This window comes from Schistocerca americana, chromosome 11 (genome assembly GCF_021461395.2).
Source record: "Schistocerca americana isolate TAMUIC-IGC-003095 chromosome 11, iqSchAmer2.1, whole genome shotgun sequence".
NCBI classification, from domain to species: domain Eukaryota; kingdom Metazoa; phylum Arthropoda; class Insecta; order Orthoptera; family Acrididae; genus Schistocerca; species Schistocerca americana.
This window is the reverse complement of record NC_060129.1, coordinates 89,993,348-90,017,920: the sequence shown is the minus strand read 5'-3', so window position 1 is coordinate 90,017,920 and position 24,573 is coordinate 89,993,348. Positions and strand designations below refer to the sequence as shown.

At 40.8% G+C, this 24,573-nt stretch overlaps 1 protein-coding gene across 1 annotated transcript in view; it reads right to left on the bottom strand.

The window, feature by feature from the left end:
• Positions 1–18,995, bottom strand: part of LOC124553286 (ankyrin-2-like) — a 102,404-nt gene extending 83,409 nt beyond the window's left edge. Inside the window, exons 1-2 of the mRNA XM_047127168.1 lie at positions 18,916–18,995; positions 575–744 (exon numbers count right to left, since the gene is read on the bottom strand). Coding sequence (XP_046983124.1) covers positions 575–662 — 88 coding nt within the window. The 5' untranslated portion in view covers positions 663–744; positions 18,916–18,995. The remainder of the gene's footprint in view (positions 1–574; positions 745–18,915) is intronic.
• Positions 18,996–24,573: the final 5,578 nt, after the last annotated feature.

Here is a 24,573-nt window from a genome sequence, read left to right as displayed (position 1 = left end):
TCTCAGTAGTCGTGTGACTGCACCGTTACCCAAAGCAGTTATCCCAACAAGTTCATTCCGGCGTGTACCACGGGTAGGTCACGCCCGACTCTGCCAGTTATACTACTGGGAAGAAAGTAGCGTGTGACGTACGTATTGCCTATCATCGAGGAGCAATGTACAGTACTGATACAAGTTTGTGTGACCTTGGACGAGACAGTTATTTTACATCGTGTATCGCTGTTTTAAAAACAAAAGCTCGATATTTTCAAGTAGCAATCTAGTGTGTTTGAATACGACCGCCACCCCACGGTGCCGGCGTGAACTTCTCAGACCACCAGATAAGACTGCCGTGATTAAATATAATAGCACCAAATGATCCACGTGGACCATGAGGTGTCTGTAGTAGTAATGGATCAAACACCTGAGTTGCCGGTTGTTAAACTATGTACGGTGGCTTCTGTATAGGATTCGGAAACAGAAATTCGTAAAAATCTCAATGAAAAAGTTAAACATATTGTTAATTACTTCACAAAAATCGTTATCCGTTATCATAACCAGACTCCTATGAATCGAAGAAAGTAAAATTTTTTACCTGTAACAGAAACTGGGTGACTGCAGCCAGTAGATACGACTACCGCCACAAAAATGCGGACGAACCAACTAAAGCCTCTGCAGAACATGGCAGAAGGTCTCAGGTGTCGAGCCAAGTAAAGAACTTTTCCCTCAGAATAACTTCACCAAACTTGTAGTCTGCTGAACAACCTGAAATTTTACGAACAAGTGTAACCACAAAACACATTTTTTACCACTACCTCTATAGTAAATAAAGTAGCGTAAAGTAATAAGGATTACACCATTTTACAAGATGGATGCCACTCCGTTGTTCCGAATATACAGGGTGATTCACGAAGGTATGCAAATATTTTAATTTGTTATTTCACAACTAAAACTAAAGTAAAAAGTTCATATAAACATAGATCCGCAAATGTTTAGTTACGGAGTTACGGCTAATCAAAGATTTTGCCTGAAATGAAGCAACTTCATCAATATGAAGCCATCGAATATCAGTATGAGGTTTAAGTAAAGCCCGATTTCCATTTATTTTGTTGTTCTTGGTCTGGTGAATCTAATAAAACATGTCCCAACGTGTATCTGCAGTAGTTTTCCAGAAGATCCTGAGAAGCAAAGACGTAATTACGTAAAAATTTTTATTTATTTACTACTTCGCCTTTTTTTTCAAAAAAAAAAAAATTCCAGACAACTGCGCTCTAAGAAACACAGGGTGTATCAAAAATCGCCGGGCCGTCCCCGAGTGTCTGACACAGACGTCGAACCTATCCGCCATAGTTTCACAAGCAGTCCGCAGAAGTCCGTATGACAGCTCAACATGCCCCAAATGTCCATCTGGCGTGTGTTGCGTCGACGTTTACGCACGAAACCATACAAAATTCAGCTACTGCAAGCTCTTCGTGAAGGTGACAAACTACAACGTGTTGAGTTCTGTGATTTCGTTCTCAGGAAGATGGAGGATGACAGTTCTCTTCCACGTTTCGTGTTTAGTGGCGAGGCAACATTCTGTTTAAATGGAAATGTGAACCGTTATAATGTGAGAATATGGGGTACGGAAGAACCACACGATGTTTTACGACATGAGAGAGATTCACCAAAATTTAATGTATTTTGTGTAGTTTCACAGGAAAAGGTGTAAGGTCCACGTTTCTTTTCCGAGAACACTGCTACGGAAAGCTCATACCATGATATGCTTCACAACTTTCTTTTTCCACAATTCGAGACTGATTCGAACGACTTCATTTCCCGACAACTTGGGGCACCGCCACACTGGCATCTGAAGGACCGGGAATTTTGAAATCAAATTATTACCGAACGATGGATCGGTCGCACTGAACCAAATGATTCAGCCTTACATTACTGACCTTCAAGCTAACAGGACCTGACTGTATGTGATTATTTCTTGTGGGGGTTTATGAAAGATTCTGTTTGTGTGCCTCCATTACGAACAACAATGAATCAACTTAGACATCACATAACAGCAGCTGTGGAAGCTGTAACTCAAGACATGCTCGCTGTAGTGTGGGAAAAATTTTAATATCGCTTTGACATATGCTGTACTGCTCAAGACGGGTATATTACACACCTATGTAAAAGCATGAAAAAAAAGTTTTTTCTGTTTCCCGTTCCCGATCCTCAAAAAACAAAATTCGTGGTATATGTTTATTAGTTTCAGAAATATAGACGTGCCAGATATAATGATTGTTTATGAAATACCCTGTATAACGTTGGCAACTGAGTGCTGACTCGAATAGGGGCGATCTCCTAAACACGATATCATGAAAACAAAGATAGCACAGAGATGTTGGTGGAAAAACGAGCCCACCGCAAGATCGATCAAAATGTTATGATAGTTATTACAAAACGTAGGAATACTTTTCATGACGAATATTGTGACAGGCCATTGATAATTAATAACTAACATGCTCTTCGGGCTGATGTGTCAAATGAAAGCTATAGACGTTCGTAAACACTACAAAAGTAATATTACACGTATTTAACTTGCTCTATTTTGTAGCAGTACGGTTGTATAAATGTGCCAATACTCTGAACTTGCCGCAGCTGCACGTAATAAAGAGTTAGTTTGAGTTATTTAGTTGCATGCGTAATCATAATTGATGGTGATACCGTAATTAATGTTGAATGCTATTTCAGTCTATGTTTACTGATTGATGAAAATGGGCGTTAGTGAAAATACTAAATAAAAAAGTAAAAGATGCATTTTATGTAACGTCTTAGAGAATAAATGAACAAATGGCAGATGGGCGCTCCTCTTACATGAGCGATACATAATCCTATTTCTTTAAGTAGCATAATGCTTGTGTGTACAGAACAACTTACTTGAATATGATTTACATTTTTGTTAATATCTTACGCAATATTGCAGTTCTCATGTTTTGAGTGGGCACAAAATGACCGTGATATGTAAGGATATTTTTAATTTAATTATTTTGAATTTAATGTAAAGTACATACGTAGGACAGCCTTAAATGTGAATATTGCTCAGAGTTAAACGTCGTGTCCGTGATACGTGACGCCACAGAGTGAGCGTGAATCACTGCGCGTGTTGTCTTTGCTTCTTTCGTTTCTTTCGTTCTATGGTGTTTCGTCGTTCGAGTTTCGGCAGCTTGCTGGCTTGGAAGGTCGTTCCGGTAAATCTGAAGAGTGATCTGCTCTGCAATATAGCCGTGCGATTTGGTGCGAACTATTTCTGGGTGTGGAGTGTGGGTTTCCCTTAATTTACTGAGCTCTGCCCCACTCTTTCACTTCGTGCAGGATTTGAAGAACCCTAAACACAGTCAGATAATTTATTTTGGAACACTTGTTGGAACTTTAGCTTCGTACTTGTGAGAATGAAGACAGAAGTGAACTTATAGGTTGACAATTATTCAAGTATATGAAATGAAATCGCCATAACTTATCAACGGTTTGCGTTAAAAGTGCAGGGTTGGCAGATGAGCGTGATGGGGATTAGTACGTGCATGCGTTTGGTTTGACCTAGCCATGAAGCACACTTTAATTTTCATGGGTTCGTCGATAAGCAAACCTGGCGCATTTGGTGGACTGAGAATCCGCATTCAGCGATCGAGAAATCTCTCAACCCTCAACGGGTCACGTAGCAGTCGGTGCGACACTCCTTTGGTGACTATCAAAAGGTACGTGAAGGTTTTGAAAAATGATATCATCCCCAATATCCAAAGTGACCCTGATTTCGACAAGATGTGGTTCATGCAAGATGGAGCTCGACACCATCGAAGCAGGAGAGTGTCTGATGTCCTGGAGGAGCATTTTGGGGACCGCATGCTGGCTCTGGGATACCCAGGGGCCCCTGGCATGGACCTCGACTGACAGCCATATTGTACGGATCTGAACACATGCGATTCCTTTTTGTGGGGCTATATGAAAGATAAGATGTACATCAAGAACGACAAGATCATTCCTTAGCTGAAAATAGCCATTCAGGAGGTCATCGACAGCATCGATGTTGCGACACTTCAGCGTGTCCTGCAGAATTTCGCTATTCGTTTGCACCACATCATCGCCAATGATACCAGGCGTATCGAACATGTAATGAGCTAAATTCGAATATTTGTAGTGGCGTTTACGTGTCTAGTAAAGTGTGTGCACGCCTGGTAGTTTGTGACCAATTTATGATTTTTCTCATATGGTTCAATAATCGTCACCTTCTAGATTATTTTGCTACAGCTGATGTTATTGGTCGTATGTGATGATGAGCAGTGATCGATGTTTGGTATCGTGTTCTGTAAAGGAACAAAGTTCCTTGAAATGTTTGTACAAAGTAGTATGGTATTCTGCCTTAAAGAAGGTCTTCTTGTTGGTTAAGCCTCTTTCACTTTTCTGCAGTGAACACACAGTGCGTAGTCGGGCGATCACTCTGTTGCATAAATAATTCAAAAGCCAAGATCACATAAATACTGTTTACTGGGTAACCTGTTTCAACACAGTAAAGGTGCCATCATTGAATCTGAATGTAGCTTGACATTTATAATCCATTTTTATTTAACGATACATGAGGCAGACCAGCTGATATAAAATCATTGTCACAAAAAAAATTAAAACCATCTGCTCTCATGGTCATTCTTTTCCATCAGATATGTAACACCGAAGTCACAAGATAAAACTACATATCTGATGGAAAAGAATGACCATGAGAGCAGTTGGTTTTTTATTTTATTTTTTGTGACAATGATTTTATATCAGCTGGTCTGCCTCATTTATCGTTATATCCAAATGGTTTATAAATGTTAAGCTACATTCAGATCCGATGATGGCACCTGTAGTGTGTTGAAACCGGTTATCCAGTAAATAGTAATTAAGCGGTCTTGGCTTTTGAATTATTTCTCTTCCACTTTTGTCTGTCCATTGCCAATCTTTTCATTTCTGGATATTTGTCTCCTTTGATATTGTCCTGCATTTGATATAATTTTGTTCATCTTTCCCTTTTTCCCTCCACCATTCCTTCTATTACTTCCTTCAATAAACAGTCCCTCCTCAAACAATGTCCAATCCAGTTCAGTTTTCTCTTTCTTATGACTTTCAGCATGTTTCTTTCTTCTCCAGCTCTCCTCAATACTTCTTCATTCCTTACTCGGCCTTCCAATTTCACTTTTTCCATTCTTCTCCATATCCACTTCACTAGTGCCTCCATCTCTCATCTTCCTTCCTCGATGTCCAGGTCTCCACACTCCACAGTGAAATGCTCCAGATGTAACATTTGGAAAGTCTTTTCCTCAGATCTTTGTTCAGTGGTCCGCAAAGTAATTTCTGTTTCCTCTTGAATCCTTCTTTTGTCATTACAATTATTTTCCTAATTTCCATACATATCATCCATAATTAGACTTCCCAAGTAATTGAACTCATTCACTTGCTCAATTTCCTCATCCCCTATCTTCATATGGCATTTTCTCCCCTTTCCTTCAGTTACCACGCTTTTCGTTTTCTTCTTATTAATCTTCATTCCGTATCCTTCTAATTTTGTGTTTAGGTCATCTAACATTTCTTCCATCTCTCTTGCACTCTCTGCCCCCACAACTATGTTGTATGCAAATCTTATACTGGTTTGATAAAAAAAGATCTGCATGCACATGTTTTGCGTCTATGCTGCACTTCTGCACTTTATTTATGATTATTTGTTAATGGCATTGCTTTGAATACACACTCAAGTGAGATCACCATTCACTGATATTTCATTAATATCAATAAACATTCATGAACGTTGAACTGTAATGCTATTGCGTTAGTTAACGTTATTACCCATACTGATTTATTTGTACCAGTCATTTATCAGTACTTCACCAAACAGCCCATAAATTGTTAGAAAAATAAATCATTTCTCATCTGCACCCCAACGCATTAAAACGTCAGTGTGCGATCAACCTCTGTGACACATATAGGCAAACCAGCCCGTAGTGCAGGTCTGATATTCTGGCCTTGCGGATTCCAGACACCGCTGCCAGAAGATACGGAGGAGACTCATTTGTAAATAAAATGTACAGTTTACAATTTGGACATCGAACAAGAAATTTTTTTACACGTAAATTCACGAATTCTTTAGAAAGTCAGGAAATATAAAGATTTTTATTCTCAGCACAGAACTTAATAATTGGAAAAATAAATTATTTAACGAAGCCATTCTATTCTACTTTTTGCAAGTCCTGTAAACAAAAGACAATAACCTGCATGATTCAACGAATTTGAAAGTTAAAATCTATATGCTGACTTCACACAAAATCCTGAGTAGTTTTTTCCTTCTGTTAAATCAGCTAAAGTACTAAAGCCATATGTCCTGGCACTACGGACTAGAATGGCGTCGAAACGAGGTATAACAGCTGACATAGTAAACCTTGTTTCCAAATAAATGTCCACTGGACAGAGATATAACTGAAATCACTCTACAGAGGAATAGCCACTGGACCTGACAGAATGTCAGTACATTTCTATGTAGAGTATGCAAAAGAATTTTCTCCTCTTCTAGAAGCAATGTATCGTGTACCATTTGAGGGGCGAAGCGTTGTAGATTTGGAATTCTCTCTTTACAGTTTCTAGTTGTATTAGGGATAGATAAGGAAATGTAACGTTATCTACAACTTGTACAGAAACTGGACTGCAATTATAAGTGTCAAAGAACATGAAACGATAGCTTTGAAGCCTACAGCGTACGTAATTAAATCTACACATTGATAGTCCTGTGAAGAAACCAAGGACAAATTGATAAAGGAAAAAAAAAAACTAATGTAGAAGAAATGTAAAATTTAAGGCTATCAGACGAAATATTAATCATGTCAGAGACAGCAAATGATTTGAAAGATCAGTTGAACATAATGGATATAGGATTGGGAAGAGGCTGTAAAATGAACATCAATAAAAGTGTGACAATAATTCTGAAATTTCGTCGAATTAGATGAAGTGACGAGTAGAGAATTAAGTTAGGAAATGAGTCACTAAGAATAGTTGCAAAACTTTGTTATTCGGACAGGAAAAGGACTGTTGATTCCCCATGTAGATGCAATATAAAATGCAGATTGGAACATCATGAAAGGAATTGCTAAAAAGGAGGAATCTATTAAGATCCGATATCAGTTTAAGTGTTAGTTAATGGTATCTGCTACGAGTGCAGCCGTGAGTGGAAGTGAAACGTGGATGATAAATAGTTCAGACAAGAATATAATAGTAGATTTTGAAATGTGGTGCAACGGAGAACGTTGGAGGTTAGATGGGTAGATAGAATAACAGATAATGAGTTACTGAATCAAACTGCAAGAAAAAGAAATTTACGTCACAACTTGAAAGAAAGAAGAAATCCGTTGATAGGACATATCATGATACATAACATAGGAAAGTGGGAGAGGTAAGAGTTTCGGAAGGAAATCTAATACTGAATACTGTAAGCAGACCTAAACAAATGTAGGTAAGAGAAGTTATCCCGAGAGTTTTGCACAGGAGATATAAGCGTGGAGAGCAGCATCGAAGCAGTCAGTATTCGGACTAACGACCATGGCTACAGCTCAATGATGCTGTGAAGTAGATTAATGTGGGTTTAGAGACAGCACTGATATCAGACGACCTTGCACATGTTGCCTCTGGTGGCTGCCAGCATTATCAACAGATTGGGCTTCGCTAGGCGTGCCCTACACCTAAACAGAACTGGGACGAGAAGATTGGTACAGCTGATGCATGAACATAGAGCAGGTGGACCTCGGGCAATAAGATGCGTTGTGAAACACCTCATGACACTGGCAGCAGAAATAGGTCTTTGCTAGGATAAATCAATACAACAGGTTTCCCTGCCTAAGTACTATCTGCAACAATTTAAAAAATTCTCAATCAATGACACTTAAGACAGATTCTAACACATCTTCTACATGCCATAAGGAAAAAGAGACCATTGATAAAAGCAATACAGGACACATCACAAACTTAACAATCATTCATATAAACATGCATTAGATACAAAATAAAATGTAAAAATTTGAATCTGAGTTTAGTCGTTGAACTGCGCATTACTGAGCGTTTGTCAAGAGACACAAAAATCGAATATGCAGTATTGTCGGTGCATGAAAGGACACTCTTACTGTATGACTACTTCAAATGGCGGAGAGTCACGTATATATTTCAGAAAAGGATCATAGTTTGAAGCAAGAATGACCTTAGTACGGTAAGTGAAGAAAAACTCTCTGGTCTATTGACTATTGCATGGACAGGACCACATAACGCCAAGAAATTAATCAGCGTGGGTTTGTCTCAATCTCCTGGAGAGAGTGTGGACATTTTTCTCAATAAATTAGCAGAAGTACCTGCAAAAATCGCAAGTACAATAGTCTACATGTTGTTGTGTAAAGACATAAACATATACACAGGTATCATAAATGAAACTAGTAGCATCCTCACAAATATCGTTCAGAATTTTGGGATATCCCTGTTGGTCAATAATACAGCAATGGTTACTACAATAACAGCATCAGTGATTGATCATGTGGCTAAAAGTATGGACAGGGAAAAGTGTGACATAGCTGTACAAGATCTTGGTCTATCAGAGCGTTTCTGTCAAATAACAGTAAAAACGGGTATGGAGAATTCTCTAAATTGCAAGTTTATGGAACATGGAAATCATAATACAAGATTTTCCAAAAGAACCAACAAACCAAACTTGGGATGAAGTGTATTGAGAAACGAATGTAAATGTAAAATCGTCTAAATTCTCAACACTTAAATTGGAGTTTCAAAAGACCTTTTGAAAAACATCTAAATCAGTAAAAAATGTCTCACAAAAACCAATGGATAACAGCAGTTGTTAAGAAGTACTTCCAAATCTTGTGTACCTCGGTTACATTATAAACAATCATAATGAACCAGAATTATTAAATCTTTAACGCAGTTGCTAAAAGATTTACAAAACGTTGCTAACTGCTGCAAAAAGTCATAAGTGCAATTTTATTGCTACATCATCAGAGCAAGAAGCTAGTAAAACTATGCATAAGTAAAATATAAAAGGTCAGTAGGATTAGGTGAAGTAACAATGTGTATACTGAAACACTGCACAGAGAATATACAATCTCCCTTAATAAACATGGCAGACGAATTTCTTCACATCAGGGAAATATCCAGAATGCTTAAACCGGGTAAGAGGTGTACGCTTACTAAAGAGAGGTAAGCAGAATGTATATGTATGCAGAAAATTAGTGGCCCATTTCTCTGTTGTAACCATTCTCGAAAATAATATAAACTCTTACAAAAGACAGATTAATGAGTTACATGAATAAATACAAGATTTAAGTGAATCATTGCTGTATTTCGAAGTAGTATGATTACAGACCCCCTCACCCGCCCCCCACCATGAACCACGGACCTTATCGTTGGTGTGGAGGCTTGCATGCCTCAGTGATACAGATAGTGGTACCATAGGTGCAACCTTAATGGAGGGGTATCTGTGGAAAGGCCAGCCAAACGTGAGGTTCCTGAAGAGGGGCAGCAGCCTTTTGAGTTGTTGCAAGAGTCTAGATGATTGACTGACCTGGCCTTGTAGCACTATCCAAAACGGCCTTGCTGTGCTGGTACTGCGAATGGCTGAAAGCAAGGGGAAATGGGAAACTCCAGCGGAATTTTTTCCAGAGGGCTTGCAGCTTTACTGTATGGTTAAATGATGACGACGTCCTCTTGGGTAAAATATTCCAGAGGCAAAATAGTCCCCCATTCGGATTTCGTGGCAGGGACTACTAAAGAGGACGTTGTTATCGGGAGAAAGAAAACTGACGTTCTACGGATCGGAGCGTGGAATGTCAGATCCCTTAATCGGGCAGGTGGGTTAGAAAATTAAAAAAGGGAAATGGATAGCTTAAAGCTATACACAGTGGGAATTAATGAAGTTCGGTGGCAGGAGGAACTACACTTCTGGTGAGGTGAATACTGGATTATAAACAAAAAACAATTGGGGGTAGTGCAGGAGTAGGTTTATTGATGAACAAAAAACAGGAGCGCGGTAAGCTACTTTTAACAGCTTAGTCAACACATTATTGTAGCCACGATATACACGAAGCCCACGCCTACCACAGTAGTGCAAGTTTATATGCCAACTAGCTCCCCAGACGACGAAGTGATTGAAGAAATCTATGATGAGATAAAAGAATTTATTCAGATAGTGAAGGGAGACGAAAATGCAATAGTCATGGGAGACTGGAATTCGTCATTAGAAAAAGGAAGATTAGGAAAAGTAATAGGTGAACATGGAATGAGGGTAAGGAAAGAAACAGGAAACGCCACGTAGAATTTTGCACAGAGCGTAACTTAATCGTAGCTAACACTTGCTTTATGAATCATGAAAGGAGATTATATACTTGGAAGAGGCCTGGAGACACTGAAAGGTTTCAGAAGACAGAGATTTAAGAACCAGGTTTTAAATTGCCAGCCATTTCCATGGGCTGATGTGGACTCTGACCACAATCTATTGCTTATGAACTGTAGCTTAAAACTGAAGAAATGGCAAAACGGTAGGAATTCAAGGAGATGGGAGAGGTTGCAGAGAGTTTCCGAGAGCGCATTGGGGAACAACTGATTACAATGGGGGAAAGAAATATAGTAGGAGAAGAATGGGTAACTTTCAGAGACGAAATAGTAAAGGCAGGAGAGGATCAAGTAGATAAAATGACGAGGGCTAGTAGAAATCCTTGGGTAACAAGAGATATTGAATTTGATTGATGACAGGAGAAAATATAAAATATAGTAAATGAAGTTGGCAAAAAAGAATACAAACCTCTCAAAAATTGGGGATATGACACTGCGTGAAGATTTTGGCAGAGCATATAAAGACCTAAGTGGAAACAAGGCTCCATGAGTAGACAACATACCATTAGAACTACTGATAGCCTTGCGTGAGCGAGCCCTGGAAAAACTCTGCCATCTGATGAGCAAGATGTTTGAGACAGGCTAAACGCCCTCAGACTTCAAGAAGAATGTAATCCCGAAAAAAGTAGGTGTTGACAGGTGTGAAAATTACCGAAGTATCAGTTTAATAAATCGCAGCTGCAATATGCTAACACTAATTCATTACAAACGAATGGAAATACAGGTAGAAGGCGACCTCTTGGAAAATAGGTTTGGATTCTGTACAAATGTTGGAACACAAGAGCCAATACAGACATTACGACTTATCTTAGAAGATAGATTAAGGAAAGGCTAACATACGTTTCTAGCATCTGTAGACTTAAAGAAAGATTTTGCCAATGTTGACTGGGATAATCTCTTTCAAATTCTGATGGTGGCAAGGTTAGAATAGCGAAAGGCTATATGCAATTTTACAGAACTCAGATGACAGTTGTAAGAACACTAAGCAAGCAGTAAAGGAAACAAAAGAAAAATTCGGAGTAGGAATTAAAATCCATGGCGAAGATATAAATACTAAATGCTTGCTAATGACATTGTAATTCAGTCAGAGACAGCAAAGGACCTGGAAGAGGAGTTGAACTGAATGGGCAGTGTCGTGAAAGGAGGGTATGATATCAATGATATCAATGAAAGCAAAACGAGGATAATGGAATGTAATTGAATTAAATCGGGTGATTCTGAGGGAAATAGATAAGTAAATGAGAGACTTATAGTAGTAAAGGAGTTTTGCTATTTGGGGAACAAAATAATTGATGCAGGTCGAAGTAGAGGGGATATAAAAAGTAGACTGGTGATGGCAAGGAAAGCGTTTCGGCAGAAGAGAAATTTGTTAACATTGAGTATAGATTTAAATGTGAGGAAGTCGTTTCTGAAAGTATTTGTGTGGAGTGTAGCCATGCCTGGAAGTGAAACATGGACGAAAAATAGTTTAGACAAGAAGGGAATAGAAGCTTTCTAATGTGTTGCTACAGGAGAATGCTGAAGATTAGATGGGTAGACCACATAACTAATGACAAGGTATTGAACAGAATTGGGGAGACGAGAAATTTGTGGCACAGTTTGACTAGAAAGGACCGGTTGGCAGGACATGTTCTGAGACATCAAGGGATCACCAATTTATTATTGGAGGGCAGCGTGGAGGGTAAAAATTGCAGAGGGAGACCAAGAGATGAATACACTAAGCAGATTCAGAAGGATGTAGGTTGCAGTAGGTACTGGCAGATGAAGAAGCTTGCACAGGATAGAGTAACATGGAGAGCTCTCTACTTCGACCATCAACTGTTATTTTGCTCTTTTCCTAATCTTATTCCCTCAGAATCACCATATTTAATTCAACTACATTTCATTATCGTCGTTTTGCTTTTGTTGTTGTTCATATTATATCCTCGTTTCAAGACACTGTGCATTCCGTTCGACTCCAGTAGCAGGCCCTTTGCTGCCTCTGACAGAATTACAATGACATCGACGATCCTCAAAATTTGTATTTCTAGTCCATGGATTTTAATTCCTACTCCGAATTTTTCTTTTGTTTCCCTTACTGCTTGCTCAATATACAGATTGAATAACATCGGGGATAGGCTACAACCCTGTTCCACTCCTTTCCGAACCATTGCTTCCCTTTCATGTCTGTCAATTCATATAGCTGCCACCGGGTATCTGCACAAATTGTAAATAGCCTTTCGCTATTCTATCCCTTCCACCTTCAGAATTTGAAAGAGAGTATTCCAGTCAACATTGTCGTAAGCTTTCCTTTCCTTAATCTATCTTCTAAGATAAGTTGTAGGGTTAGTATTGCCTCACGTGTTCCAACATATCGAAGGAATCCATACTTATTTTCCCCGAGGTCGGCTAGTAGTTGTGTTTCCATTCGCTTGTAAAGAATTCTTGTTAATATTTTGCAGCCGTGACTTATTAAACTGTTAGGTCGGTAATTATCACATCTGTCAACAACTTATTTCTGGGTGATTGGAATTATTGAATTCTTCTTGAAGTCTGAGGGTACTTCGCCTGTCTCATACATCTTGCTCAGCAGATGGTAGAGCCTTGTCAGGGTTGTCTCTCCCAAGGTTATCAGTTGTTCTATTTGAAGGTTGTCTACACATGGGGCCTTGTTTCGACGTAGATCTTTCAGTGCTCTTTCAGACTCTTCACGTAGTATCATATCTCCCATATTATCTTCATCTACATGCTCTTCCATTTCCTGAATATTGTCCTCAAGTGATCGCCCTTGTATAGACCCTGTACATAGTCCTTCCTCCTTTCTACTTTCCGTTCTTTGCTTCAAACTGGCTTTCCATCTGAAGTCTTGATATTCATACAACTGGTTCTCTTTTCTCCAAAGGTCTCTTTAATTATCCTGTAGGCAGCATCTATCTTATGCCTAGTGATATATGTCTCTACATCCTTACATTTCTCCTCTAGGTACCCTTGCTTAGCCATTTTGCACTTCTTGCCGATATCATTTTTGAGACATTATATTCCTTTTTGCCTGCTTCCTTACTGCATTTTTATATTTTCTCCTTTCATCAGTTAAATTCAATATTTTTTCTGTTACCCAAGGATTTCTTCGAGCCCTCGTCTTTTTACCTACTCGATCCTGTGCTGCCTTTACTATTTCATCTCTGAAAGCTACCCACTCTTCATATACTGTATTTCGTTCCCCTATTCATGTCAGTCGTTCCCTAATGCTCTACCTGAAACTCTCTACAACCTCTGGTTCTGTCAGTTTACCCAGGTCCCATCTCCTTAAATTCCGACCTTTTTGCAGTCTCTGCAGTTTAAATCTACAGTTCATAGCCAATAGATTGTGGTCAGAGTCCACATCTGCCCCTGGAAATGTCTTACAATTTAAAACCTCGTTCGTAAATCTCTGTCTTACCATTATATAATCTATCTGAGACCTTCCAGTATCTCCACGCCTCTTCCTTGTATACGAACTTCTTTCATGATTCTTGAACCAAGTGTTAGCTATGATTAAGTTATGCTCTGTGTAAAATTCTACCAGGTGGCTTCCTCTTTCATTCCTTTCCACCATTCCATATTCACCTACTACTCTTCCTTCTCTTCCTTTTCGTACTATCGAATTCCAATCACCCATGACTATCAAATTTTCGTCTTCCTTCACTATCTAAATAATTTCTTTTATCTCATCATACATTTCATCAATCTCTTCAACCTCTGCGGAGCTAGTTGGCATAAAAACTTATACTACTGTGGTAGGCGTGGGCTTCGTGTCTATCTTGGCCACAATAATGCGTTCACTATAATGTTTGAAGTAACTTACCCGTGTTTAAAATTTTTTAGTCATTATTAAATCTAATTCTGCATTACGCCTATTTGATTTTGTTTTGATAACCCTGTAGTCACTTGACCAGAAGGCTTGTTCCTCCTGTTACCGAACTTCACTCATTCCCACTACATCTAACTTTAACCTATCCATTTCCCGTCTTAAATTTTCTAACCTACCTGCCCAATTAAGCGATGTGACACTCCATGCTCCGATCCGTAGAACGGCAGTTTTCATTCTCTTGATAACGATGGCCTCATAAGTTGTGCCAATCTGGAGATCCAAATGGGGGACTATTTTACCTCCGTAATATTTTACCCAAGAGGACGCCATCATCATTTAACCGTACAATAATGCTGCATGCCCTTGGGAAGAATTATGGTTGTAGTTCCCCTGTTTTCATATACATTTAATTTCACTTAACGATTCCTTCGTTTTCTGACTAAAAATTTCATTCTGTTTGAATTTAACTAAATGCCTGTCTCGGTGTAAAGTTTGAAGCAACCTCTGCTGTTGCTCTGTGAAGTATGAGTAATCTTGCTAGATGACCTCAGAGTAATAAGTATCTTTAAATTTTGTGATCATGTAATATGCATAATTCTTTAATGACCGACTTCTGTAATTTTTCTAGAGGTCGACTTTGTTTGATGAATTCGTATTGTGTGCTAGATTGTTTTATTTGGCCACCCACTCCTTACCCATCCAACCGAGTTCCCTGCTGCCTGAAGTATTGTATGCAAGGGATAAACCGAATGAGGTAGCACTGTCTGTAACCGACCGGCCTGATATTCGGGAGGGTGGATGGTCCGCTCTTCATTCTCCCACCCTAATTTAGATTTTCGTGGTATCCGTAAATCATTTTAGGTAAATGCTAGGTTTGTTCCTACTATGAGGCCACGGCTAACTACTTGTCACACTTTTTCCGTTCTATGTCTATAAGCCTCTAATGTCTCTATCAGTGAATTTCGTTCACCTGTACTTCTTAAATTGTAATACCAAGACATGTCCGATATGCCTGTAAAAAGTGATCTACTAGTAAAAAAAACTACTACTACTGCTACTAGCATTACTACTACAACAATAACACACAAATGCTAAAGTACTCTTACATACCTGGACAATACATGCATGGCAGAGTGATCACGAGTGTTCTGGACACAGTGTAACATATTCGTCTGGGCTTATTACCTCATTCGTTCCTCAGTTTATCAACATTCAGAGGTACACTTTTCAGTCCTTCCTTGCCTTCTACAGATAATGGTCGACCTATCGTAGTCGCTACGTAGCACGCCATACAGCTATAACTACTGTTACCAAAATCATACCCAGTATCTGAGCTAAGAGGCAATTGCTACTAAATTTGTGGATGGGGAATGTGTGGAGAAAGCGAAGCACAATTTATTAGACAAGAAACTAAAAAATTATGAAAAACCGTTTATCAGTGCCACAGTGCCGTGTCAATCTCTGATATAGCGATTATGGTTACTTCTTCAAAGTGGGAACAAACCCGGTACAGGCGCAATAGATTTATTTCTATTTTAATCTGGTCCTGAGTTATTAAGTCCATATCTAATAATTTAATGGCTGGGGCCATACTTCCTGACACACTTCAATGAAGTGTGGAAACAGAGATCTGCAAAAATGCAGATGCCGGCCGGTGTGGCCGTGCGGTTCTAGGCGCTTCAGTCTGGAACCCCGTGACCGCTACGGTCCCAGGTTCGAATCCTGCCTCGGGAATGGATGTGTGTGATGTCCTTAGGTTAGTTAGGTATAAGTAGTTCTAAGTTCTAGGGGACTGATGACCTCAGATGTTAAGTCCTCAGAACCATTTGAACCATTTTGAAAAATGCAGATAATCGAAATTAGTTACAGACCTATTAGGGTCCTTCGATTCTTTTCAAAACTCTATGAGAGTGTGGCTCGGATACAATACTGATTTGTGTGACTGACCACAACTTCTTAACAGCCGCTCAGTTTGCCTTTCGCAAAAATTTCTGTATAGAGAAAACACTACTGAATCTCAGAAACTGAACGATTGCCGAGGTAAGCAGAATTAAAGATCTCGCTGTATATATTGTGAAGTTGACAAAGTCTTTGACTGTGAGGGCCACAAAGTTCTACAGAGAAATCAATTAGATGTAGTATTAAATGGCATCCTTTCTCCATTGGTGGAGTCTGACCTACATAACAGAAACCGTAGGGTGCCGCCGGAATGAAACTGACCTCGGAATGGGGGAAAATATCGTGCGAGGTCCCATAAAAACATCGGTAAAAGGCACATTCTTGTTGTTAATCCTCATAAAACTATGTCGCCTTCCAGCGACTTTAAAGTGAGGTCTCAGACGAGCAATAATTACCTGCTGCCAACAGAAGTATGCATTTCACATCTTAAACTAAATTAAACGCAGTGTGTATAAAATTCCTATTGCTTCGTGCGTCAAAGAGAATACTTTAGTCCTATATGAGAATTTTAAAATGTGCAAATTTTTTAAAGACGAAAGCGAGTTAGCTGAACCAGGGATGTGGTTATGTAAAGGTGGGCCGAAGGAGAGTCTTGTTTTATTAGTAGGGAAAGTAATGATTTTACTCAGAAGAGTTTAGTAATAGTCGGAGGAAAAGAACTATAGCACGTAGGCAGTGGAAGTAGTTTGAGCACCCAGGGACTAAGGAAAAGGTAAAGTAGCCAGCAAAGTAACACAGCAGCACTGTCGCATTAAAATACAAAAATGTGTGGAGAGACCATTATTCGTTTCGAAATTATTGACAGACAGGTAAGAAGACAGAAGGAAAGAAAAAAGGTCCAAGAACTCAAATTTCACCTGTGTGTGTATCGACGGAAACGATATAAGGTTATCAAGAAGACAAGGGAAGTACGAGAAGGAACCAATAGTTATTACAGAACACGGGTATACGTTACACTAAGAGAGAATGTGTACGAAATAAAAGAGTTATTTCGTCTGAGAAATAGAGTGAACTACAGCAATGGTGCAGACTTTGATATAAAACTTGAGTGTGTACCGACTTGGTGGCTGAGCGAATGGGAAGTAATAAACTGATTAAGTATTGCACAAATTATTTAATGTCAGGACCAAAACACACGTTCTCAAAAGTGTGACATCAAATAACGTGACGCCATCCAACTTGAGTGACGGACCGTAAAATTTACGGCAACATGTGTTAACGAAACTGAACTTCTACAGACACCGTGTCATGTAGACGATGTTGTTGATATGAGAAGAGATAAAAAACATTAAGAGGCGTCCGATGAGGGGAGCGCAGGAGACATGCAAATTGGTCTCCCCATTCGATCTAGTGACTGGGATATGTGGCACCGTGTACGTCACGTACTTGCACACGTAAGGCTGCAGGCGTCCCAAATAGTCGTCGTTTCGAACAGCTACAGTTGTGCACAACGTTGTTGAGTAAACTTCTGGAATCAACCTGCACATAAACTGAACATCCAGCTTTCCTCCATGTTGTTACTTAGTTTAGTGAAAACATATATGAACCCAGAGCATCTGAATTCCTTCCTGCTGGCAAACAGATGTTACGTACATTACCGCTCTGTAGAAGTGTTCCAGCAACTGTCGCCTAAAACGTCCTGGCAGATCAAAACTATGTGTCGGACCAAGACTCGAACTCGGGAACTTTGCCTTTCGCGGGAAAGTGTTCTGGCAGGAAGTTTCATCTTAGGCACACTCTGGTGCGGAGTGAAAGCCTCTACATCTACATCTACATACATACTCCGCAATCCCCCATACGGTGCGTGGTGGAGGGTACCTCGTACCACAACTAGCATCTTCTCTCCCTGATTCACTCCCAAACAGAACGAGGGAAAAATGACTGCCTATATGCCTCTGTACGAGCCCTAATCGCTCTTATCTTATCTTTGTGGTCTTTCCGCGAAATGTAAGTTGGCGGCAGTAAAATTGTACTGCAGTAAGCCTCAAATGCTGGTTCTCTAAATTTCCTCAGTAGCGATTCGCGAAAAGAACGCTTCCTTCCCTCTAGAGACTCCTACTCGTGTTCCTGAAGCATTTCCGTAACACTCGCGTGATGATCAAACCCACCGGTAACAAATATAGCAACCCGTCTCTGAATTGCTTCTATGTCCGACCTGACAGGGATCCCAAACGCTCGAACAGTACTCAAGAATAGGTCGTATTAGTGTTTTATAAGCGGTCTCGTTTACAGATGAACCACATCTTCCCAAAATTCTACCAATGAACCGAAGACGACTATCCGCCTTCCCCACAACTGCCGTTACATGCTTGTCCCACTTCATTGCGGATGCCTCACCTGCTTCAGTTGTCATTTAGATCCGACAAGTATACATCAAAAGCAACATTCGTTCTGAAACCACTTTCAAAACCATGCAACTCGGGACAATAATAACTACTGCTAGTAGCACCATTATTTCCATTGTGCTGTAAGAATCAGTATTTACCAAAGATCATAGCTGACAGGAGACAATGCAGGAGTTCATAATAAGAGCTGTCACGCTACAGGCAGAGGAAAATAGTTGGGAAAAGAGAAAAACAGCTCGGTCTCACTTTACTTTTTCCCCGTTTTCATACCCGCCGCTTTTAAGTGTGGACAACACTGAGAACAGGAGATTGACGGAAGATACACGCACAGTATATACTTCACGTTGATGGAAGGAGTACGTGGAGACTCACCAGACACGTCGGGCGCCGCGGCAGCCAGTGCAGTGGTGGTCGGCAGCGAGACTCGCCTCTTGTCATGGACTGGTCTGCCGCCTCCCACCCACTCTGTCCGCAGTTTTCCTCGAGACCCCCTCCCTCCTCCCACTCCTTCCCCCCTCCCCCCTCCGCACCACCAACGATAACCCTTGCATAGGTCTGACATTCGAAGTATTTTTCCCGTCTCATCTTAGTCGAAGCACTAAGAAATCTTGCTCTTACGCAAACCCAGTAAGTGAATTCAAGTCGCGTATTGTGTCATCCAGTGGCCATACTGGCATCGTAATGCAAAGTGATGCATTCGGTATTTCTAAAATGTTTCAGCGCGAAATGCGGTCCCTCCTTTCAATCATCGCACGAACACCGAAACTGCAGATACTGAGATGAGCGATCGTGGAACAGAGTGGCTGGAACTTCTGACTAGCAGAAAGCTACGTGGGCCACATCAGACGCTGTTTATTCCCAGCCTCAGCCCACTGCATTCTCACAGCGACGTACTTGCCCACCACGAGGTGTTCATTTCAGTCGCCTTTCCCTCTCCTTCTCCGAGATACGCACCCCGGACAGACCATTATTCGCCCTCTGGAGGCGCCTCTCACATGCTGTCAACACTGCGTCCAGCCATGACAGTGGTCTCGTTCCAGCGATGCGCCCTACAATTGATGACTAGATTTGTAGAGCTACAAAATTGAGAAGATCTTGACTGCTTATTTTCACTCGCTCTTCCTAACGGTCCTTGGCCTTTTCTATATCCTTCCTGTTGGACGAGAAGGGGTTCGCACCTGAAAGTGTACAAAACTGTCGATAATGTGTGATTGATGGGGGAACCACACGAGGAAGCTGTTTGACACCGAATTTTCGAGATTCTTTTTGGGGTAGGAAGATTTAATTAGAATTTTAAGCAATTTTTATACCACTCAATTCATATTTCGAACACTTTTTGTGAATTTTTTTCAATAATTTCAGCCAAAATTAACAAAGTTAGGCTGTGATGTCCGCTGAAGGTCTTGAGTATAGTTCTCCAATTGCGTGCAGTGCAGCCATTCCGATTTTCATCTGAAATAAAAAGTTTTTGATTTTACATTAATAGCTTATTTTCTAAGAATATGAAGCTCAGTGCAGATGAAAATAATGAATATTAAAATGTCTGCAGGCGTTGGAACAATTTACCTTGATTTTCAGGATTGTTTTTCTCTAATTAAGCAAATAAAAATACCCTTAAAACCATGATATCATCTGACACGATGGTTCAAATATTTCGTAATTTTATAAATAATCATACTATCAAATTTCATAATGATCGGTTTTGTACTTTTTGAGTTAGACTGCATGCAAATACAGAAAAAGTCATTTCGAGATAAACGCGTTTGAAAAATAAATTCTCGCAAACTAGAAATTCCAGGAAGTTAACAATAATGTAAAATTCTTTCCGATCAATCTGCAATTCCAGCAGCATATAATAACCCTTCCCCTTCCTCATACGCTTCGTTTTGCGCTGGCAGCATTACTTTCCTAGTTTTCCGACCTTCTTTCGATTCCAATCAACTAAGTGTAAAATACGATGACCCGATAAAAATGCACCTATTCCGTTACTTGAGATATGTGCGTGAATAATGTACCGATGGAAAGAGAAAACACTCAAGTTTTACATGGTTTCCGCGAGGTAGCAGTCATGTACGCCCACTTCAGTACTAGTAAAGGCAACAGAGAGCGTTTTGTGTTGTACGTTTTGTGCAGTGCGGGACGGTAATAGCTGTTCACCGTACTCGGTATGGTGTGGATGCTCCAGCAGCACAGGGCATTAGACGATGGCACGAACTATTGCGAGAAACAGGTTGTTTGTGTAAAGGCGAATCGCCGGGCCGTGCCCGAGTGTGTGACACAGACGACGAAAGCATCCGCCATAGTTTCACAAGGAGTCCGCAGAAATCCGTTCGCCATGCAGCTCGACAACTCAACATGCCCCCGATTTCCGTCTGGTGTGTGTTGCGTCGACGTGTGTGCTCGATGCAATACAAAATTCAGCTAATGCAAACCCTTCGTGAAGGTGACAGGCAGCAACGTGTGGAGTTCTGTCATTTCTTCTCAGCCAGATGGAGGGTGACAGTTTTCTCCCACCCTTAGTGTTAAGTGACGAGGCAACATTCCACTTAATGCAGAGGTGGACCGTAATGCTGCGAGAGTATGGGGTACGGAAGAACCATATGAAGTTGTACAACATGAAAGGGATTCTCCAAAATTGAATGTGTTTTGTGCAGTTTCACACAAAAAGGTGTACAGTCCGTGTTTCTTTTCCGAGAACTCTGTTCCAGGAAGTACATTTCTCCATATGCTTGTGAACGTTCCTATCCCACAGTTGGAGACTGATTCGAACAACTTCATTTACCAACAGGATGGGGCACCGCCACACTTGCAATTGGAAGTGCGGGAATTTTTAAATCAAAGGATTACTGAACGATGGATCGATCGCAATGGACCAAATGATTCTCCCTTACATTACTGGCTTCCAGGTCTACGGTCCTTACTGTAAGTGATTATTTCTTATGGGGGTTTATAAAAGACTCTGTTTATTTGCCTCCATTACCAACAACAATGAGTGAACTGAGACATCGCATAACAGCAGCTGTGGAGGCTGTAACTCAGGACATGCTAGCTATAGTGAGGAACAGTTTGAATATCGGATTGACATTTGCCATTCATGTCAAGGGAAGCATATTTAACACCTACGAAAAGGTATGAAAAAACCTTTTTGAGTTTCCCATTAATGATAAAAGCGCTACGGTCGCAGGTTCGAATCCTGCCTAGGGCATGGATGTGTGTGATGTCCTTAGGTTAGTTGGGTTTAAGTAGTTCTAAGTTCTAGGGGACTGATGACCACAGCACTTAAGTCCCATAGTGCTCAGAGCCATTTGATTTCTTGAATGATAAAAGATAATTCATTGTACTAGGGTCATTAAGTAAGTAATGCCCCACATTATTTTGAAAAGTCCGTTAATGTACAAAGACAAATGTCCCTGTTGATGCTTCACATTTTATGTTTTTTTTGTGCCCGGTGAAGTTTCGAACCGTTCTGGCAGATGGCAAATCCGTAGTACAGCGTCAAAATGGCATCTACATACGACTCACGTTACAAGCAGCGTGCTGTTATTGAATTCTTGTGTGCAGAAAAACGAGCCGTGGTGGATATCCATAAACGTTTGTATACCGTGTATGGCGATGTTGCAGTTGATAGGAGTACAGGTGGTCGATGCGAGAAGAAAGTTACCGCCTCAGGAAATCCAGAAAGAGAACCCCGTGATCAGTCACGCTCGGTACGTCCTGTCTCAGCCACTGCTCCAGACATTCTGAGTCGTGCGGAAGCAATTATTCGTGCCGACTGGAGCAACACAAATCGATAATTATTTCTACAGTTGTCGGTCAGCAGTGGAAATGCGTCTGCAATGATCGAGACTCTCGGATATGCAAAGAGGTGCTCACGACTGGTTGCACGAATGCTCACAGCGGACGGCAACTTTCAAAGAAAAGCCATTTCATCTGGAGTCTTGAGACTCACAGAGGGACCTTTCTGTCACGGATCGTTACCGGTGACGAACGCTGGGTGCGCCACTATGTGCCGGAAACAAACAGGACGTCGATGGAGTGGCATCATCCTCATTCACCACAAAAGAAGAAATTCATTACAACCCCCTCTGCCAGAAAAGTCATGACGACAGTATTCTGGGATTGTGATGGCGTCATTCTGGTAGATGTGGTGCCATGGGACTCAACGAGTCAACCATAAATTCATTGGCATACGTGAAGACTCCGAATAAACTCAAGAACCGTTTTTGACATGTCCGATCGGACAAGAAACCAGCAGAAATCTTGATCCAACACGATAATGCACGCCCGCACGTAAGTATGAGTACCCGGGAACACATCGCCAAACTGGGTTGTACATCATTGCGGCATCCATCCTACCGTCCAGACCTCATCCCCCCCCCCCCCCCCACTTCCATCTCTTTGGGCCGCTTGAAGATTCTCTACGGGGAACACTTGTGATGACGAAAGGTCCAGTTATGCAGTGAAAACATGGCTACGCCCGCAGGACAAGAGCTTCTACCAGCGGGGAGTACATGCTCTTCCACAACATTGGGGTACAGCCAAAGAGCGTGATGGAGACTACATAGAAAAATAGGACATGAACAAGACATGTTGATGTATATTGTCACAAAATTCTGAGTCTTAACAATATATACGTTCTGAGGAAGAAATGCGGGGTATTACTTAATGGACCAACCTCCTATATCTTTGTTAGTTTCAAAAATGTAGACGTGCCAAATCGGATGATTCTTTTTCATACACCCTGTATAATGAAAACGGCGATATAATCTGACGTGAACCTGTATATTAAACATATCATAAAATGTGCAGACAGAGAGTGCCTTTGCCGGCCGCGGTGGTCGTGCAGTTCTAGCGCTGCAGTCCGTCACCGCGGGACTGCAACGGTCGCTGGTTCGAATCCTGCCTAGGGCATGGAAGTGTGTGATGTCCTTAGGTTAGTTAGGTTTAAGTAGTTCTAAGTTCTAGGGGACTGATGACCTAAGATGTTAAGTCCCATAGTGCTCAGAGCCATTTTTGAGAGAGTGCCTTTACGTCTTTTTCCTCATGTGCAGCGCCCTTCTTCGCAGTTTGTCTGTTGCTCAGCTACAATGGTGATAATTACTTCTCAGAAAAGAAAAAAATAAACCTTGATAGCGACTGCTGGCGGTCGAGGTCACTGGTTCACAAGCGATATGCGGCGCCTCGCCTTCGCTAAGTCGGCGGCTCCCTACGTCACACTGACAGAGCGCGGTGCACTCGAGAGGCTGTTTCAGTTCGCAGAGTTGCAACATGGCGAGCGAGGCAGGATCGTAGTGGAACCCATCCTCCCCCCCACCACCTCGAGTGTTTGTGATATGAAGTAAAAAATGTAAAGAAGGTTAGATTATTCAAACATGCGTGCATTTTGTACTGCGCATCTTTCTCGAGGGTTTGATGTATAAAATATATATGTTCGAGGATATGTAAGACAACTTATTCGGTCTTAAGTATCCCAAACTGGAGTGCCACGCTTCTTCACAAAGCATTCATCTATCACACGTCACTGTATTTTGCTCTGTGGAATTCGATTGTGTATATTTTGCAGTGGAAGCCATCAACGTATATTCAGGACAGTGGAAAACAAAATGTCCTCTAGTGCCTTTCTTGCTTCTAGTCATTCGGTTCCACATCCTGCCCCCTCCTAAAGAAGAAGGAAAAAAAAACAGTAAAAACAAGAGACCATCAAAACAATACACATTTGTTCAATCCTTAGGTCCCAGCATTTTTGTTTCTAGTCATGCTACAGATTTACATGCTGTGGTTTCATTCCTGTGAAAGAATCTATTACCTCATCAAAGTCCGCCAAACGGTCTCCTATATCTAAAATCAAGAGGTCGTCTTCTAATACTGTAAAAGCTGTTAAAACGCGTAGTATCCAAGACTGGTGTGGTTTTTCGATTTCATTATGTCTACTTTGCCAGTGTCTGCTAGATAATTTGAACTGGCCTTCCCAATATTGCTGCAATTGAAAACACACACTAAATAAGGAAGACTGTGTTGGCACAAATGATC